At 26.5% G+C, this 21,581-nt stretch overlaps 1 protein-coding gene across 1 annotated transcript in view; it reads right to left on the bottom strand.

The window, feature by feature from the left end:
- The window catches only part of l(2)05287 (WD repeat-containing protein l(2)05287), a 38,825-nt gene that overhangs the window by 9,440 nt on the left and 7,804 nt on the right, over positions 1–21,581 (bottom strand). Inside the window, exons 6-15 of the mRNA XM_087149917.1 lie at positions 16,973–17,049; positions 15,106–15,201; positions 13,787–13,875; positions 10,849–11,004; positions 10,350–10,549; positions 7,774–7,958; positions 6,021–6,178; positions 4,241–4,430; positions 1,457–1,548; positions 163–264 (exon numbers count right to left, since the gene is read on the bottom strand). Coding sequence (XP_087006043.1) covers positions 163–264; positions 1,457–1,548; positions 4,241–4,430; positions 6,021–6,178; positions 7,774–7,958; positions 10,350–10,549; positions 10,849–11,004; positions 13,787–13,875; positions 15,106–15,201; positions 16,973–17,049 — 1,345 coding nt within the window. The remainder of the gene's footprint in view (positions 1–162; positions 265–1,456; positions 1,549–4,240; positions 4,431–6,020; positions 6,179–7,773; positions 7,959–10,349; positions 10,550–10,848; positions 11,005–13,786; positions 13,876–15,105; positions 15,202–16,972; positions 17,050–21,581) is intronic.

Here is a 21,581-nt window from a genome sequence, read left to right as displayed (position 1 = left end):
TAAAATTATTTATTAAAAAATATATATATAATTAATATAAAATCAAATTATGAGAATAATATCTGTTATGAGAATAATATCAGATATTACAATAAAATATATTAAAATCTTTTATGTAGAAAAAATTCTATCCCGAAATATATAAAGAAATACAAAACTTACAATTCTGGTAACCATCATCATCATCTTTAACAAAAACAGCCATAAGATCTGATGTAATATCTACAGCAATTGTCTGAACAGCAACATGTATTGTAAAAGCAACTAAAATGTAAACAAATGAAGTTATTAATACATTGAAAATTTTAATTAGAATTTATTTTTTAATTAAATTTTTACATATCCCCCCCCCCCAAGATTCTGGTAAAATGTACAGGAAATGTAATTCACGTAACATAAATTTTTTTGTCAACAAGTTTGTTTTTTTTCTTAATGGTAGGAAGATCTATGCCTCCCTTTTAATTTCTATCTTAACAAACATTTGAACTTATTGAGTTTGTGATGACTTTTGTGGGGAAGGGATTTAGTCACCATACTGAGAGACTTGGAGAATGATCAAAAAGAAACTAATGAGGAGTGTCTGTCTTTTTAAAAAGTGAAGTGAGTAAAAGGACAGTGAAATAATCATATATAAAATTGGAAAACTTACAAAACCAACAGAGATAATTTCAATATCATAAATATCTCTTCTCATATATACAATAAATTTAAAAAATTCTATCTAAAGTATTAAAATTAAATTAAATAACTTTTAATCTGTTAAGAATAATATTGTTGTGTTATTCTGAAAAGTATGATAATTCATATTTTTTATTTAAACTTATCTCTACCTAGTCTCTTTAGAGTAAAGCTTACTTGGCAAGAAGCGTTGCAGATTATTACAGCATTTGCAAATTACTTTTTATCTAAGTTTTCTTCTTATTTAAAAAAAAAAAAAAAAAAAAAAAAAAATGGAGAAAAATTACTGAGACTTCTTTTTAAACAAGCTTCCTATAAAAAAAAAAAAAACTAAATTGTGAGAACATTGCAAAGGTAAAGAATTTTTTTTCTTTTATTGCAGCTAATATTTAACATTATAAACTATTAAAAAAAGATTATATATGTGGCAACTAGCTTAGTTTACAAAATAAATAAGTAAATAAATAAAAATTACTTATGCATGAAAATGCATCCAAGGTAATCTGTTTCTTATAAATTTAATGGGGTAAAGATATTATTTAAATGTTAAAGCAAACACATAAAAGTTGAATATTAAATTTTTATGAGGAACATATTAAACAATCTGGTTCTAAAACTAAAGACCTTGTATTTGGTAAAGTTTAATTTAAAAAAAAGGTTCTTTAATCACAAACATTCAACCATACATAAAATTAAGCCAAATTAAAGTTTCAAATTATATCATTATTTGATTTTTACAATTATAGCAAAAATTATAGATACATAAATTAATACATACTAGATAAGGATAGAACATTCCAAACGTATAACGAAAACCCATCATGGCAAACAAGGAGATGCTTACAAGAATATTTTCCAAATTTTAGTTGCCTATAAATAATAAATGAAAAAAGTCACTAATATATCATATGTATAAAGAATTAAACACACTCTTTGAAAAAATTATTTTTCGTGCAATGCAAAGAATCAATATTCAATAAATGTAATTATAATGTAAAATTCTTTTGTAATTTTTTTATTATAATTTACTCAAAATATTTTAAATTATGGGAAAATTTCATTTCCTAAAAAAAAAAAATCATAACTTCAAATATATAGTCATAAATTAAATGGTACAAAAAATGTTTTAGACTTCAATCAATGATTTAAAATTTTTATATATTTATATAGCATATTATCTAAATATATTTTTAAAGTTATAATTTTTTTAAAGTCTGAATTTATTGATATTGAAGGTTTTATCTCATAGAGAAATAGTGAGAGGCCAAAAGCAAGTAAATGCACTTTTAGTGTTTGAAATAGGCAGGAGAAAAAATAGGCAATAAGTATTTAAAAGTGATATGAAACTTTAACATTTCATTTTTTCATTAGCTGTATGTAAAATTATTGTTTTTAAATAAACATATTTCAACTATACATTAATTTTAAAGTCTATTCAATTACAAGAATATACTTTTAAAGTTTAGAAAATATGTAGTTTGTGCAATATAAATTTTGTGTAATATAATGTGTTTTGTGTAGTTTGTGTAATATAAAAATAAAACTTTTTTTTCCTTGATCTAAATAATTTTTTTTTCCTTATCTGATATATAAATAAAAAATTGGGTCTTTGTCTTTACGAATTCTAGAGTCAGCTTGAATGAAAATAATGATGATTCCAGTTTTTCAATGATTAGTTTGTAACAAATCATAATTACAACTATAGGAACTAGAATTATTTAGCATCTCTGTTATAATATTGCTTTTAAACAATATTATTAGATTTTATCAATACAGTAGAGTCTCGATAATTCTAGGTGAATGGGACAGAGCCTCCCTAGAACTTTTGAAAACCCAAATTATCAAAAATGCAAAAATTTAATAAATATTTCAATTAATGGAGGAAAAAAATCTATTTTTAAATTTCAGCATTTAACTGAAAAATATATTACATTTAAAGAAAATTTACTTACATTAGACGATCAGGGAACATTTACTACATTTAACCAAGTTATAAAATTCATTATATTACTGTAACAGGTAAATTGAACTTCGAAATAATCGTCTAATGTTTTTTGCTTAAGCACACTATTCACACATTTCAGAGCTGAACACACAATATCACTTTTTAACATTCAGTCATAGTAATCAATGTAAAATCTATTGCTGTAACCGCTCCACGTGTTGTGTGTGCGTTTGTCATTATTTGGGAGCAAGACTGACTTTTTTTCACTAGCTCAGATTTATGGGAAACTCGAACAACTGAGACTCAAATTAATGAGATTCTAGTGTACTTTAATTAGTAAATATATACATTAAAAAAATATATAATTTTTTTTAAATAATATTTTTTATACTTATTATTTTTTAAACTATTTATTTCTTAAACTATTTACACAGTATTTTTAGTCAATATATATATTTATTAATCCCCATAATATTTACATAGTGTTTTTCGTAAATAAAAATATTTGTTAATTCATATACACTGTGGCTTCAAAATTCTTTCCTGTTGATAACAAACTGCACAAACACAGACACATGACACAAATACTGTTCCACAGCCATTTTATATTTCAATTTTTTACTGTGAAAATCAAGTTCAGATAAAAAAAGAAAGTACTTTCACAAGAATATGTAAAAGTTCTTAGCCAATAAGTGTAATCAGAGGGACTAGATAAGTTTATTCTTAGCAAATCTTATCTCTTACTCTTACCAAATCTTATAACACAATTATACAAATTATAATTTTTCTTGAATGGTTTGTTCACCTGGGGTCAAATGTCAGCAAAAAATATTTTAAAATCATTCCGTATAATTATAACAATTTAAAACTATTAGAACTATCATTGGAAAATATCTATAACCAGGCCACATTTTCTTTTTGTGCTTATTATACATTATCTGGACATCCAGTATTATGGGATCCGTAAGTCCTAAGGCATACATTTATATAATGTTGGTCTGGTTTTGCATCAATGCAGCCTGCACACGCCTAGACAGACTTTACTAAAGTTTTTGATAGGTGGGTATAGGTAGGTGGCCTTTCAATGTAATAATAAAAATTGAACACCATTAGAATTGTTATTATTGAAAAGAATCTATAACCAAGCTACATTTTTTTCTGCTTATTATACATTATTTGGCCAAAAGTATCTGGACATATACTATTAAGCATGTTCATTTTATATATTTTTATAATGATGTAGATAGTTGACTTTTTTCAACCTAAAATTTTTCATTTATGTACAATTTCATTATCTTCTTTTTGTAAAATTGTTTTTATTTAACAGGAACTAAACTTTTAAATAATTTCTTCCTTTCTACCAAATAAAATGGAAATTAAGCACAGACACAATTTAAAGATAATCAAAAATGAATTAACAATTTCAAAACTATACAATTACTGAGAACGTCATAGCATGCAGAAAAAATATAAACAATTTAAAATTGTGGCTTAAGTTTTTCCATTTAAAAAACATTACTTTAAACTTTTGTAAAACAACCTTTGTAGTCTAATTTTTTGAAACAATATTTTTTAAAAGTTTGAAGCTAAGAACAAGTTTGAGTGTAAGAATCTTACTTGATGGGTCTTTCATTATTTTCTTGGAAAAGAGCAGCTTCTAATTGTGTACCATTATCTGTCCATAGAGTGGCAATGTTTTTAACCGCTATTGCAAGTACTGAACCATCTTCAGAGAAACAGGCATCACCAGCGGGTAGGTGTTCACGATAATGGCTTTTTAATATACAAGCCCAGCTCTGTTTTCCTTCTGTTAATAGAAATAAAATCTGTCATGAAAAAGCTTGATAAAAAATAAAATATGAAGAATGTGCAGGCTTTTCACCTGTCGTGGGATAAATAATCAGAGATTATAACGTCATGTCATGTTTAAAAGAAATTATAGACTTGACACAAGCAAATTAATTATTGCTGTTTAGGTGTTATAAAAACCTTAAGCTGTATGCTAAACTTAAGGTGAATTAATTTCTCAATGTTGTGCATGTAACAATGGAATTGCGAATTTCAGTTCAACTTATTGATTTTCTAAATTTCTATACTATACCTTTCAGGGGCAGCAGATGATAGTATTACAGCTAACTGCATTTCATAGCTAAATCATTTTTTTTATTAAATTAAAAATATACACATAGTGATAGCATAAGATTTAAAATTTATTATAACAGGTTGATTTTTTTTTTCAACTTTGAAGGGTAAATTTACTTAACTGTATTTATAAGAGTTGGGGATAATATTTTGGAAGGCCACATTTTCAAATTGTAAAAGAAGAGCATTTTCGGTTGAAAAAAATAAAAAGATTTTACATATATAATAAGATGTTGCTGTGTATTATACTATTATCTACAGAAAATTCCAGTAGCTGAAATAACCTAACTGGAAACAGTTTGAAGTAGAAAAAAGTATCATGCTTGGAAAAAAAATTTAGCATATCACTACTATTTCAATTCTTAACACAGTATTTTAATACTATTATACATGTTTTAACAATGCTATTATACATACTTTAACAATAATACTATTATACAAATCTCAGAATTTAATTACATTTCTGATTAAAATTCGTGTTTAATTATAATGCAATTTTTTACAATTTTCAGGTCACTTTTTATGTTTTAAAAAGGTATTTCAAGGATTTCAATAAAATTCTATGCTCTATGTCCCAAGGCAGTGGTCCTCAACCCCTAAGCCGAGGATCGATCAAGGTTGGTAGATCAAATGTTTCTGAGCTGCATTAAGAACATTAATTTATTTCCATTTTATTTACTGTGGTGTATTCTCTCTGGTTTGTGCAACTTTCTATGGACGGGAGGTAAACTGGGAGTTGAGATAAAACTTAATCAGAGATATGCGTAAAACTAAGATTTATCACCCAAAGTTGGCCCCATACCATGCATATAATTATATTTTGCTTTGAAGGCACGTTTAAATACAATTAAATTAAAATTATTAAATCTAAACCATATAAAATATTAACAATCAATATTGGGGCCCCCTATTAAGAGGCAGTGGTAAAATTATCAAACGCTGACTTGTCTGTGGCCTTAAAAGGATTGGAGAGCAGTAGAGCACCGCCCATACATTTTCTTAATCAAAATTAGTTTTTATTTAAAATTTTCCTGAGTGTCAACACAATCTAATTTTTGAATCAAACATGCTACTTTTACTTTTTAATGAAAAGTTTTACACTGAATTCTCAGATACACCAATGAAAATATTTCAATTCCAGTACACCTTAATTGATACCACACATTAATAAGAAACAAATTTCCAAGCTGCAAACTTTAATCAATAAAAATGTGATTTATATAACCAAAGTGAATAAAATACTTAAGATGCCTACCAAAACTTGTATCATCAATTAGGGCCCAAGTCTTGAAATGACAATCTTCACTTGTTGTTATGACTATAGGTGTTGTGTCAGAAGCATCATAAGGCCGAAATATAACACAGTTAATTTCTTTATTATGAGGTAACTCAACTCTTGTGTTCATGATAAATCTATAAAAAAAAATTTAAAACCTTACTAAGAGCTTGATAACATTAGAAAGATGAAAACCCTACAATAATAAAAAGTTTTAATTCTAGAGTATTTCATAACTTAATTCTAGAGTATTGATGAATAAATTAATGAGATATGAATTACCATTTATAAATTTATTTAGTACCTAACACATTCCTAAAATTAATTTTAACAAATTTATTACTGATTAACATCTACGATAATTTATTTATTTTATTGAAATACAAAATGACTAGCTAAAATTTAGTTTTAATATTGGGAAACTGAAAATCACCAATTCTAATCAAATGTCACTTAAAAAGGAAGGACATAAAAATAGACATTAAGGAATTTCGTTAAGTGTATAAGCCTATTAATATATTTAATTATTTATTTAATAAATATTTTTAAATATTTATCTGATAACAATACGAAAGTAAATACAAATATGAAAAGCATATTCATCATCAAAAGGAGAATCCTGAGCAGATGACAAAGAAATGATAAATAATAAGGTTTTATCAAATGAACAGTAAAAAATGCAGAAAAATAAATAATTATTTTAACTGCAATAACAATTCATTCAAGATAAATAAATAAGTACACACGAAATACAATGAATGATTGAATAAAGAGAGCAAAAAAAATTCATTAAATTCTTTTAATTTAATTTAATAATTTGATCAAGTTTGATTTTTAATCAGCAAAATATATAAATATATAAATTTTAACATAAAATAATGCAATAAAATTTTTTTAATGATCTATGAAATTAAATGGTATTGTAAAGAATATCTTTAAGTTAATAATTAAAATTAGCAATGCAAATAAAACATTAATTCGGGGCATTTTGCAATTGTCTAGGATTATAAAGCAATATGAAAAAGACGATGAAAACCAGGTCAGAAACATATAGCAATGTCACAATAGACAATTCAAAAAGCCAAATTACATTTTTCTCAAAATGTAAAAAATTATGAGCTTAGCTTGTTTTTTAAAAAAAAATGAAACATTTAGAATGAAATCCCACTCAAGAATGAAGATATAAATTCCTTCCTAAAAGAATTTATATAATATTTCTTTGCTATAACATGAAAATTACTAATCATAAAAATATAGTTTTCTTAAAATAAAAACTAAATTACTATGTTACAGCATGAAAATTAGTAATTATGAAAATATCAGTTTCACCCTAAATAAAAAACAAAATACTGTAATAATGTGAAAATTACTGAAATTATATGAAAATATAAATTCCTTAAAATAAAATCTAAATTACTATGTTACAGCGTGAAAGTTTGTAATTATGAAAATATCAGTTTCCTCCAATAAAAAGAAATAAAAAATACTTCAATAATTCTGTTATATTGTTAAAGTTACTAAATATGAGAATATAAGATCTCTTAAAATACTTTTGATAACTCTATACTATGATACAAAAATTACTAATTTTGAAAATATAATTTCAATCTAATAAAAACAAAACTTCAATAACTCCATATTAGGATGGGAAAATTACTAATAATGGAGCTATAAGTTTCTTCACATAAAAATAGATTCAATAACTCTTCTTTAAAATGTGAAAATTACTTACATTTGTTTGGTCAAGTTGAATTCCCAAAATTTAAGATCAATCATGGGATTCACTTCACCATTACTCCAATATTCTACTGTTGCTAACCATTGGCCTCTCTCATCAACAGCTGCTTTGGAAATATCAACATTGTAATTTAAGTGTTCCCGCTCATTTGAAATAAAGTTTCGACCGGAAATATCTAACTGAAACATGAAAAAAATATTTATAATTTCATGTAAATAAATCAAAATAAATATACTATTTATAAGATTACGATGTAAACAATCACAATAATTTATAGGTAAATAAAAGAAAGTAATAGGGGGAGTACGAATTTTTATTTATTCCAACGTTATTAAAAAGATTAATTTTCTGTATTATTCATGTAACAAAATTTGATAATAAAGTTCCTAATGGAGTACCAGATAAATGATACTGTATTAGGAACTTTATTAACAAATTTATGGTTATGACTAGAATACGAACAACTGTCTTTTTATTTAGTCATTTCATTAATTATTTAATTTCTTTGTAGAGTTAGTTAGTTGGAAAATACAATTCACTTCAAACATTGTGAACAAAACCTAAATAAAATCTGAACTAGATCAGTAACTAGCTAGAAAAAAAAAAGATTTTTGATGTTATAAATTTTTTTTTTTTTTTAGATTTGAATCAAAATTTAAAAAAATTTAGGAGCCAAGTCAAAACAGTGTTTATGGACCATTTTTGGCCTGCAGGCTGTTGGTCAAAGATGACAAACCTTTGTACCATGACAAGTACTTCTCTGGCACCCGAAAATAGCACATTAAAATGCTTAAATCCACTAACATTCCCTAAAAACCTTTAAAAATAAATAAATAAATCCCCAATACTAATGACCGTGATTGACGGATTCAGAAACAAGTACAAATTAGGACTCCATTATAACATTTTCCTGGATGTAAGGGTGACTATAGTACCCAATCCACTATGGAAGTGCATGTTGAAGGGAAAACTAAGGCGACTATCTTACCCTATCTCAATGGAAGTCTATGTTGAAGAGGAAACTAACTTTGTCTTAGCAAACTAGTGAATGTAACGAAGATATTATGAGAGAACCCAAACTAAATTGTATATATTTATTGAATTGACTATAAAAAGCCACCTTGCATCAAATTTATGTGAATCTTACATGTCTTTTAAAAACAACAAATTATGACATATGGACATATTTTTAATTCTCCAGGAATCTTCTATGAATAAACCATTATGTACATTCTCCACAAAGCGGACAGTCCCGTAATCGGGCGCGGACAATCATTTTTCCCCTTAACCGTCATTTTTTATCTCTTCAAACCAGAAACTACTTTTTTCTAAATTTGAAGAAAAAAAATATTTCTGCTTCAAATTGCAAGTAAAAATAATTAACTTTTCACCATTTTTAAAGCTTGTAAATATTTTGCCTTATCAACAACTGAAAATATTAAGCTATTTCACTACTAAGGAATCAATCTTTCTCCTGTCCTCTTGCCTTTGCAAAGAAAAGAGAGAAAATGATACTGCTCTTGTGAAATAATTCTGACAGCATTTTTTTATCTTTTCATCTGGAGGACACTGGTTATGAGATTCCTCAAGTCAATCATCAATCTTAAATGCTCTCAATGCTTCTTCACTGAAAATTTTTTTCATTTTGTTATCAATTTGAAGACTGTATTTAACACAGCTGGGATTAAAAAAAAGAGAACAGAAGTATAATCTTTGACATGTTCATATAAATGAAACATTTATTCAAACACTTGATAGATGATCAATTTTGAATAATCAACTACATAGGTCCTCATGACTTACAGGTATACCTTCTGAGATTCCTGGAAGGTTTACTTTCAAGTAGTTATTACCCGATGTTTCCTATATAGTGATAGGTAAGTGTTAGGGGATGTAAACCTAATGATTGAAACCGGCTGAGGACTAAAAGCTTCAATTCGATATCGTATTTCTAACTTGAATATCTGAGCTAATAGGAAAATTATATTTATTTATCTGTAGCTACATCTAGAATTATGTATTTATATCAAGCTTTTTAATATATTCTTTTTTATCGAAAAAAATATTTTTCACAGTTTAAATAAATATTCTTTTAGATATTGTAGATTATTTAATTATTTCTATATCTTTCAAAATATTCTAAAAACAATTAACGGTGTTAAACTTCATTATTTGGGTACTCTTCCCGTAAACGGACAACCCTCAAAAACAGACAATTTCTTCAGTCTCAAGAATGTCCACTTAACCAAGGTTTCCCTGTAAATATAAAATTACAACCATATTTATCTGCAGTTAATCATGATGAGAATTTAAATACAACAAATATAAAATATAGCGAATATTAACAATTACAATTCCTTGATTTTTTTCAACATTTACTATTAGATATAAATTAATTAATCAATTATATTTCAATAAATGTCTTTGAATCATTTTAAATTGCGACTTTGCAGACAGGGAATTATAAAGCAATTAAAAATGTTCCTGTAATTGACAAAATAAATTTTTTCAGGTTACAATTAAAGGCGATTCACAATATAACCTAATCAAGTAAAAACTTTATCACTTACCTCATACATATGCTTGTCTTCAAACACATTGTAAAATTGTAAATGTCCTGCTTTGCCATTTAAAACAATTGATTTAGATTGAGGGTCATAAAGCAAACCAGTCGATAATACACTTTGTCTTGGGTCACCACGAAACGATCCTCTAGTTAAACCTTGAATTACCCCCACTATATTTCTTTGGGGATCAATTAAACGTAAAGCTAAAATGATAAATAAGGAGCATATACTTATAAAAGGATTTTATATATATATATACACACACATTCAATTGATCAAAACAATCCACTAAATTGTAAGTGGAATAAAAAGTATAAAGTACTTATAAATAATTTGACAAAAATTAACTTTATAATTATTATATACCATTTCACACATTTTTATATATTCTTTTCAGATGATAACCTTAAATTTAAATGATTTGGAAGAACAAGAAAAATAATTTCAAAAACATTAAAAATTCAGCCTAATATCTTTATTTTGAAAATAATGTAGGACTTACTATTTTCTTCAAGACAAACAACAACATGGCTACTATCAGGAGAATCTTTTACCCAACGAATAGGTGTTCCCAAACGTGGCAGAACCCACTTTTCCTCACTAAATAAGTTCCATTTTACAAGGCATGATTCACCACCGCCACTGTATATGTAGGATCCTGGAAATAAATAAGTCATACAATTAGAAAAAAAATTTCTGAAAAATTTTTTAAAAAAAAGAGCAAACAGCTTTTTTATTTTTTCTAAAAAAATATATTTCAAAATGAAGTCATTAGAAAATCGATACAATTGTTCGAAAAATGACAAACAGTTTAAAACATCAATTAAAGAAATTAGAAAAAATAAAACGCAGTCAAACCTTGAAGACTCATAGGGAATCAAAAATTAGAGATATCAAAAATCATTATTCTTTTATCAAATAATGAATATTTTTTAACATTTCAGTCAAAATAATAATTGTACTGAGATTTTAAAAACTGCATTACATGTATATTTACTTTCAAAAATATCTATTCTAATATTTAATTTATATTTATATATTTTTTATTATTTATTTTAAACAAGATTGATACAAAAAAATTCAGCTCAAAACAATCATCACATATTAAACAATATTGTCAACAGTAACTTAACTACTTCCTCAAAAATATCAGTTCGATTTAAATAACAAGTTATTCTTTTTTTCATATGCAAATATTTTTATCAAACAACTTGTATGTCTATTTCTTTCAGCAATGAATAACTAAGCTGATTTTTTTTTAAAACATGCTAATCTCTTTCATACTGGGGTTGCATAAAATTGTTCAAGAAAACTTTCCTAAAATTGGAATTCAAAAAACAGTTTAAATTCTTAAGAAATCCTGAAAAAAAAATTGGGGTGATCAAAAATGTTTATAAAATTCAATGTGACTAACAAAGTTTTTTTTCAGTTAGCAACATAGCAAACAAGGAGGGTTTGGAAAATTTTTTGTGATATAGAAAAATTCATTATTAAAGTTTGTGATACTGAAGTTTGACTGTATAAAAGAAAAATGTAATAGAATATGATAAAAGAAATATAATAAGAGAGAAGGAATGTAAAATGTAAAAGAAAAATGTAATAGAATATGATAAAAGAAATATAATAAGAGAGAAGGAATGTATGAATTCTTCAGTAGAAAATCAGATATTTATTCTCATCAAGTTTCCATATACTCAAAGTTTGTCAACAGATGGTACTGATAAGAAAAACTTTAAAACAATGTTTTTATAATAATTTGAAAAACAATATGGCTTAATATACGGGCAAAATTAACAAATAGTCAAACAAATATTTTCAGTTGGAAATGTCTAACATGCAGCAGAAATTATTTTGTAAATCAAAAGTGCCATCTATTGATAAGTTCTGTAACTTAATTTGAAACTTGGAGAAAATAGATTACATGACTTCCTAAATAGAAGGCAACAAACCTTACATATCTATCTCTTCCCATTTTTCTTATTTTTTCAAATTGTTGATCATTTGTGGAACCTTTGGTAGAGAAATGTGCCTAACTATGCAAACATAATTCAGAGAGAAAGAAAATATCATTTTAATTTTAGATTGATTAAATTTAATTTTTAGATTGAGCAGAAAGAGAAGAAAAAGCATAAATGATCTGAATGCGTAGTTAAAGCATCATATTTGAGCTTTGTTTCTAAAATATTTTAATTGGTGTAAAAATACTCCTCATAAATTTTTAATTTTGTAACAAACATTGAACAGTCGACTCAATTCTGAGTTTACAACCATCAATTTTTATCTCCGTAGCCTAGTAATTTTGAATCTAACTCAGAAGACAAGGGACCTCCTGGATCAAACATTGGGACAAATTAGCCTTTGTTGAGAACTTTTTAATGAAACTAACCCGTATTTGAGTTAGGTAAAAAGGAAAACAGGGAAAACCTCCCACGGTTAGTACCATGGCAAGGGGATTTTAACCCATGATTAGTCAACCACTGATAATATTTTACATTTGCCCAGTGGTCAGTTGGGAGTAGAATTCGTACCAACCAGCTACCCCTAGTATTCTAACCTGGATCACTTCATTGGAAGGGGAATGCTGTAAACCCTGAGCAACCACAATACAAATTGTTAAGTTTGGCTTTTGTCATGATGTTGAAGATAGATAAGCACTTTGAAAAGCAAAATCTTATGTCCCTCTTTCATGCTGTAAAATGCAAGAACATGAATTTTTTTTAAATAAAAAAAGCATAAAAAATTAACATTTATACATCTTATTAATGCTTTTTTTAGAAATCTTAATCTAATTAACCTACAAATAAAGTTAAAAAATTATAAATAAAGTAATCCCTACAAATAAAGAAAAAAAATTTAGAAACAATGTGGAATATAGTTTCTTGGTTAAATATTCAATCAATAATTGGAGAATATTACTTTCTGTAATTAGTTTTTATTTTATGTTATAATATAATCTGTATCATAAAATGGCAGGAATCATTAACATAATCTTAATTATAACATTCCTTCCTATAATTTAAATTTCCTTCTTTAAAAATTTATAGAAAAGTGAAATTACTCTATCAAAAAATATTTTTCTAATGGCTTTGATTTTTTATAACCATCGTTCAACAGCCGACCCAAATTTGAGATTACGACTACCCATGTTCAACTCCATAGCCTTGTAATTTTGAACCCAATCTAGAAGACAAAGGAACTCCTGAATCAGTACCCCCAGAGGAATTGATTTATTATGGGAATTTGGAAGACTTTGCTACCCTGACAGATTTAACATGTAGCAGTCACCATTTAATACAAGGGGTTTCCTTGACCAACTGGATTTGAACTCCTGTTCTCTCAAACATGAGTCCAACATCCTACAAACCAGGCTATCTCAGCCTAAAAGCTTTGATTTAACTTATATAATAATATCAAAGAAATAAAATTAAATGTTTACTGACCTTCATTGGAAAAAACTAAATCAGCAACAGGTAGACTATGCCAATGATATATTGAACGAATAACTTTCTTAGAACTAAATATATTAGACCTAAAAAGTTTAAAAAATAATTTTATAGTGTAAATCAAAGGTATTAGTTTAAATACAAAACAAAGACAAAATTAATAAAACATTGAATAAAAGATATCCTAAAATAACTTGTCCAAACAAGGAACACTTTTCCATTATATCATTACTTTCTTTTTAATTTGATAATACACAAATACAGTAAAAACATCAATTCGGTATTATCAAATGATAATATGAATGACAAACATAAAAACACACTGTACTCAATTTTATTATGTTTAAAAAAAATAACATGCTTGTAAAATATAATACGCTCATGCTTATTTTTTAAGAATTTGCTGTAATATCAAATTCCGTATTTACAACAAAAAACATTTGCTGAACTCAGCATAAGATAAGATGCAAAAAAACAAAAGATAAAACAATGAGATGAGAAAAAACTGAGCTTTGTTGGCACAAACAGAATAGCTTTTGGCATAAATAGTAGTTGTAATGATATTAAAATAGTACTACTTAATTTTTGACATAAGGGGCAATTCATAAATTATGTCAAACTTTTATTCAATATGACCCCAACTTCCTCTTTGTCACACTTATCTACCCTTATGTCTTATCTACTCTTATTTACAATAAATTAACATTTACTAGCAGTTCAGAAGAGAAACACATTATAGAGCAAATTTTATTTTTTAGACTTCAGCAATGTGTTTTAAAAAATATAAACACTAATAATCCAAAAAATATATAATCTGATTTTAAATGCTTAAACTTTGACCAAAATGAGTGACTAATATGATGTCACATTTCTGGGTAACTCCTCCCTACACTTGTCACAATTTTAAGAACCCTCCCATCCCAAATGTGACATTATTTATGGATGACTCTCAGTACCAATAGCATCCTGAATCTTTAGATACTCAAGCAAGTAGAGATTAAAGAGACATGAAATCTCTCAAGTAAAAAGCAATTTAAAAAAAAAAACTTAATTAATAATATCTTAATTCATGCACTTAATTTATAATACCTTAATTCATGCAGAGTAAAAAACCAGCCATCCAGAATTCGATTAACCGGAAGGCTCAAGTGACTAGAGTTTTCATATAATTATAATCCCCCTCACAGGATGAATTGGAATGTTCAGAAATAAACAAAAAATGTTTCTCAGATAGCCAAGCTTTTACTGTATACAATTACTACATGTTTTAAAAAAATTGTGAAAAAGTTTGAATAAACATAAAAAAATAAACATACCACACAATTACTCTTCCTAAATCATCTCCAGTAGCTACTACATCATCCTTAGGATGACTCACAACACAGGTAAGTTTAACTTTGCCAGTAAGATGTCTGAAGATATAGAATTTGTATTAATTAATATATATAATCATGCATTTTTTAATATATTATGCAAAACAGTATTGATATCATATTACTCTGAATTGACATTTCATATATTATAAATAAACTGACATTATCGTTTAAAAATATATAAGGTACAAGTTACGAATACATTTAAACAAAAATAACCTCCAGTGTAGGTTTCTAAAAACCTATTAAGAAAACGGAAAATAGCAAGAAAAAGTTATGAAAGAATGGATAATTTAGAGACATTTTTGAGAATAAAGCATAAATAAAAGCATGCCATTTGACTATTTGAATATGAGTAGCGATCCTCAATAATTTTAATAAAATGAAAAAAAAGTGTTGGATATATGCTCGATATTGTTATAACATATATTAATAAATATCTTTTTTTTTTTTAATTTTTAGCTAAATTTATGACAAAAAAAATATGTTTCAAAATCTGACTTTTGTAAAGAAAGACAAAATAGTGTGATTTTGTTAAAAGTATTTTACTTCATTGTATTTTAAAATGGCACATTTCTTCAAATTTAATTACAAGATCTATTAATAATTGAAATCAGATCATATACATGCACAAATCAAGTTACAGCCTACATGACTATAATTTTCTCACTTAATCTCAAAATTCCTATACTCTTTTGGTTTTTCTAGGAAATGACCTTGCTTCTTACAAGAAAACATTTTTTTTTAATTTTTTTATTTCGCCTTTAATGAAAATACATTTTATAAAAATACTTTTATACTGACATGTGTTTGGATTTAAATGCTTTATATAGTGGCAAAACTTTTAAAATCACTTATATTAAATATTTAAACTACTAAATTCAAAAATCTTTTGTTACTTAGTGTTACAACTAGCGTGGGTGCCACTCTAAAAAAATTTCAAGACTGAACTTATTTAAAACGAAATAATGTTACCTAGCATTGCTTAAAAGAATTTTCAGAAATTTATAGCGCAGTTTACAGAAGATACCGGCTCATATGATTGACCTACTACATCAATAATTTATTATTGTTTCTAAAAAAAAAAAATTTCTTCATATCCTTAGTTATATTTTTTACAGCAAACAAAACAAAAATAACAGCTAACCTTGTTTATCTTTTATCACCAATCAAGGAATAATTTATCAATATTTATTTATTTATTTTTTTTAAATCTTGAAGTCATTGAAATCCTAACTTATTTTTTTATTTCATCGTCGTTAAGTTTCGTGCTAGCTCTATAAAATAACATTGCTCTTAACATTGCCCAGCACATTAAAATAGCTGTAAAGAAATGCTAACTCAAGTAAATTTAGATTCAACTACACAAATTTTATTTACACAAGCAGATATTGACCTTCAGTTAATCCCATTATTTCATTGTGGTCCTTGCTTGATCCTTTACCCTGATTTCTACCCGAGATTAATGCAAAATATCAATCTGAAATAGCTATTTTAATATTTTTATGTAAACCATAATTTTTTTTAAAAAAATTTTTTGTTACGAATTACAAAGATTACAAAGACTGACATTAAAAAACTCTTATAAAAAAAATTTTTTTTAATCCATGACACTATGGAAATTCAAATATTTTGATTCAACAGAATTTTCAAAAATAATAAATTACTAATGCAAAACTAATTCGTACTCTCAGTTTGTTAGTAAGAACATTTGAGAGTCATAATAACTAGACTGGTACATACTATCGTAATTATTCCTAACTACGCCATTTAAAATTATGAAAAATAAATATTTCAGCAAGTAACCTACCGACACCGTTCAGGCTCCTTAGTGCCAAGTTTGGCGATACATAGAGAATTTTCATAAAGTGAAGCAACAAAATTTCCCTGCAATATAAATTACAACAATAAATTTGACTGTCACTTTCAACATCAAAAAATTAGTCTAAGCATGTATGTTCAAAACATGAGCAATAATTTACCATAAATATGCATCAAAACATCACAGAACCAAAATCACAATAAAATTTTCAGATGCAAAATTGGCCTTTCCCATATTTTTTTCAGAAATTCTGAAAGGAAATAGGTTGCAAGAAAATTTTTAACATAATCGAATGTCATCCAAAAGGGAAAGTTACCATCTTCATTCATATTAACAGATGATGCCATAAATGCAATAGAGAATTTTATTGATTTACTAATGAGTAAATTTCTAAGAATAATTACCCAGTAATTTCAGAAAAATTATCTTTCAATTAGAATATTCAGGGGTAATTGTAAAGTGAAAAATCCTGAAAATTGAGTGTGCAATAGCTTGACATCAATGTATTAATTTCTATACTATACATGTTTAATATCTTTTAATTGGAATATTCAGGGGTAATTGTGATACAAAGTGAAAAATCGTGAAAATTGCATGTGCGATAGCTCGACATCAAGGTGCTAATTTCTATACTATACACATTTAATATACTTTTTTGAGTTAAAATTTATAATTTAATTAAATAACAATGAAGAATATCACACGTTTATAGTAACTAATTTAAGAAAAACTTAAGAATCATGGTATTGGATTTTAAGAACGGGGAAATACAAATTGGGATATTAAAATTTTAAATTGCTTAAATACGAAAATCAATGTTTGATGTTACATGCGAGTGAATATGAATAGAGACTTTTGATTTTAAACTTGCATGAATATGAATCATGATATTGGATTTTAAAAACACGTGAATACAAATCGTGATATAGGCTTTAAGATCAGGTAAATACAAATTGCGATATTGAATTTTTAAATCTCATGAAATCAATTCTCAATGTGCAACTTTTAAATCAGATAAATACAAAAATCGATGTTTGAAATTAAAATCCTGTGAATAATGAATTGCGATAACAGCAGATATTCTGGCATAGTTCCAAATATTCGGAAGAATCATGTGCATGTAAACACTTCGTCAATGTGATTTATTGAAAGTTTCAAATTTTAAATTTTATATTCTAGTTTTCTTAATTGTTACTTTAAGTGTTCTCTTACTTTAAACTTTAGATTGCAGAGAAAATTTTGTCGGATTATAAGTTTTGATCCTCGGAAGTCTACAAATTAATGGTCTTGAAAAACGCAGAATTCCACAAAATTCGCAGAGAAAAATCACATGCCTTGCTCCTTATTTTTAGACCTGGAAGGATATGAAAAAAATTGGAATTTCGGGATTTACCCCGAATACAATCACAGCTAAATATTGGCTTTTTATGCCTCTTTGTGAAAGGATGACTCCTATGTCTTCAAATTAAAAAGATAATCTATTTCTAGCTATTAATTAAAATAGAAAGACTAGTGTGAGACATTCGATATTACATACGTTAATATGTATGAGTTCTTTCTTTTTTTATTACATCAAATTTGTCATTTTTGTTCAATGACAATTTTGTTCATTCTTGGTTAATTATTTGACCACGAAAGGTCAATATTAAGATTAATTTAAAAGGAGAGTTTGTGCGAAATACATTATCAAACACATCTTTTGATTCAAAACAAGTTTGGAATTCTTAGCTAACTTCATGGTTTCAAGTGTGGATAGTGGTAGAACTATATTGTTAAATGTTTGCAACCATACTTTTTACAGGGTGCGTAGCCAAATCTTTGAATCAAAAATAAGCACTTTTTAAAAACTTTTCAAGCACTTTACAAAAATTTTCAAGCACTCAAAAAATTCATATTAAATCAATGATATTATTGAAAAACAACAAAATTTTATGAACAGTTTTAGCATTAAAAAAAAAAAAAACTCAAAAAGAAACGGACGTAAATAGAAACAATCAGTACTTTCCCACATCACCGACTGAATTCAACTTGACTCTGAACAAAAGTACCCTTACCCCCTACATTAAAAAAAGTGTTAGAAGTAAAATAAAATAAACAAGAATAAAATTAAAATAAATTAAAAAGAAAAACATTTAATAAGGATCTGACTATATCCGAATTGGAGCACTCGGGTTTCAGTTTCGAATGTGCGCGCATGCGCAAGTCATAACGTGGGTACGACATGAAGTCCGTGTGAATGATAACGTAGCAAACACCCCATTTTTCGTGAAATGCAAGGGATCCGCCAGATGTCACTGAAGGAAAAAAAAATTATTCGTGAAAAAAAAGCACTTTTTAAAAACGCCAGCTGAAAAAAGCACCTTTAAAAGCTTTTAAAAACGAAATCTCTCAAAAAGCACCTTTAAGTACTTTTTACAAACGCTACGCACCCTGTTTTATACTGCAAAGAGTACTGAAATTCTTCTTTATAGATTTAATAAAATCAAAATTTTATACTTTTACTTAATTACTGTATAATTTAAATTGTTTGACACCAAAAAAAACTTAGCATTTTCCTATTATTAAAAATGCAAGAGTATAGTTTATGAAAATATTCACTAATCATATTTCCACAGGTCCATTTGCATTTCTTTATTACATTTTCTTAAAAAAAAAAATTTTTAAAGAATTTTTAACGAAATTTTATAATGCAGGAAATGTGTAATGTCCTGACTATGATAAAATATGCTATTTTGCGACAAATATGCAAACCAAACTGAAAAACAAAAAATAAATAAAGTGTATATTACATCTTCCTTTACATCTAATAGTCTAGGGGACTACTAATAATTACATTATAGTGGTCTAAGTCAAATTTGAGCAGTCTCAAACCAATCATCCACTATTAATTTCAAACACTGACTTATAAACATGACCCGACATGTATTACTAAAATAAATTTGACACTTTAAAAAAATTAAAAAAAAAAAAAAAAAGAGAGAGAGAGAGCGGAAATCATTCTGGATGGGGATCACCTGGATGCTGATGCATGAGCAGCCAGAGATAGAATCTATTCAATGATTAATATACAGGGTATCTGCCACATTTTAGATTTTCAAATTCATGACTTTTCACGACTTTCCATGACTAATTCCAAGAACTTTTCAAAACTTAACAAAGTTACTATTTTCTCCGACAAAAACAGAATAATAAATTTAAAAAGCCTTATAATAACATTCATTGAAATGTTAGGTATTACCAAAACTGTTATACTCTGCATCTTCATATTTATTGATTTTAAATTCAGAAAACAGAGTAAAGAAAGAGTTGAAGCAATAAAATAGCTGAAAAAATAATAACTGAGCAAATAATTTATTTTCTCTGCAGAATTAAATTCTAAACATACTTTTCTTGTTCATCAGAAAGGAAAGAAATACTCCTGATTTTTCTGTTCTCATTTCAGAATTAAGAGAATGTGCCAATGACTGGCTTGCTTCAGCAAGAATTTTAAATTGATAAAATAAAAAAAATATTAACAATTCAGAAATCACAGTTTAAAAGATACTTCACTCCAAAAATGATATTTTTTCTTTCATTTTTTGAAAAAATATCCTAATTTATAAAGAACACAATAAAAACATTTTATATTTTAATAAAATATGACTCTGAGTGGGGATTTTGTTACAAATTCAGATATTTGGAACACCATGAAAATGGAAGAGCTGGGGAATCCCATTTTAAAAATAAAAAGTTTTGTCGATCTAAATCCATGACTTTTCATGATTTTTTTTAAAAAATAGTTAAAATCATGACATTTCATGACAAATTTTGTTCAATACCGAAATTCATGACTTTCCAGGATTTTTCATGACTTTCCATGAATTTTTCATGACTTTCCATGAATTTTTCATGACTTTCCAGGTGTGCGGATACCCTGAATATAGCAAACTTTTCTGTTAGTTATTTCAATGATCATCCATAATTTTTATAACTCTTCTGGCTCAAAAATGATGAGGAAATTCTCACTGTTACTCATTTTAAAAATATAATTTTCTAACAATTTAACTAAAATCGGATTTTAAGCCCTTTTGAAGGTCATAAAATTATCATCACAGATTTTTTTTTATTTTATTACTGAAATCGCCAATTTTAAAAAAATTTATGAAAAATACTCTTTATTAAATCCAAGCAATGCTCACATAAAACAAGTTATACATAATTTTTCTTTCATCAAATCAACCATTTAAAAAAAAAATTCTTACTTAGGATGTCAATATATTAGGGATCACAATAAATAAGTTTGACTTTATTGATCTTATTTATTATGTACTGTAACCCTCGACCACTAAAATTTGACTTGGACCACTAGAAAATAATCATCAATTTGCCCACAGACAAGCAATCAATGTGAAGGGATGGTATCCTGCTTTTGTTAGTTAATTTTCGGTTTTGTGTTTTTGTCTGTGTTATTATAACAAAATAGAATACTTTGTCATAATTGGGACATTATAATTTTTTTTAATTTTTTGTTTTCTCTAAAACACATCTGATAGAGACATGTAAATGCTCTAGCAAAATTGTATACAGTGTAGTAATATCTTTTAGCTATTATATCTTC

Source organism: Parasteatoda tepidariorum, chromosome 8 (assembly GCF_982258835.1).
Source record: "Parasteatoda tepidariorum strain Cologne lab strain chromosome 8, Ptep-v5.0, whole genome shotgun sequence".
NCBI lineage: Eukaryota > Metazoa > Arthropoda > Arachnida > Araneae > Theridiidae > Parasteatoda > Parasteatoda tepidariorum.
This window is presented reverse-complemented; position numbering and strand designations above follow the sequence as displayed.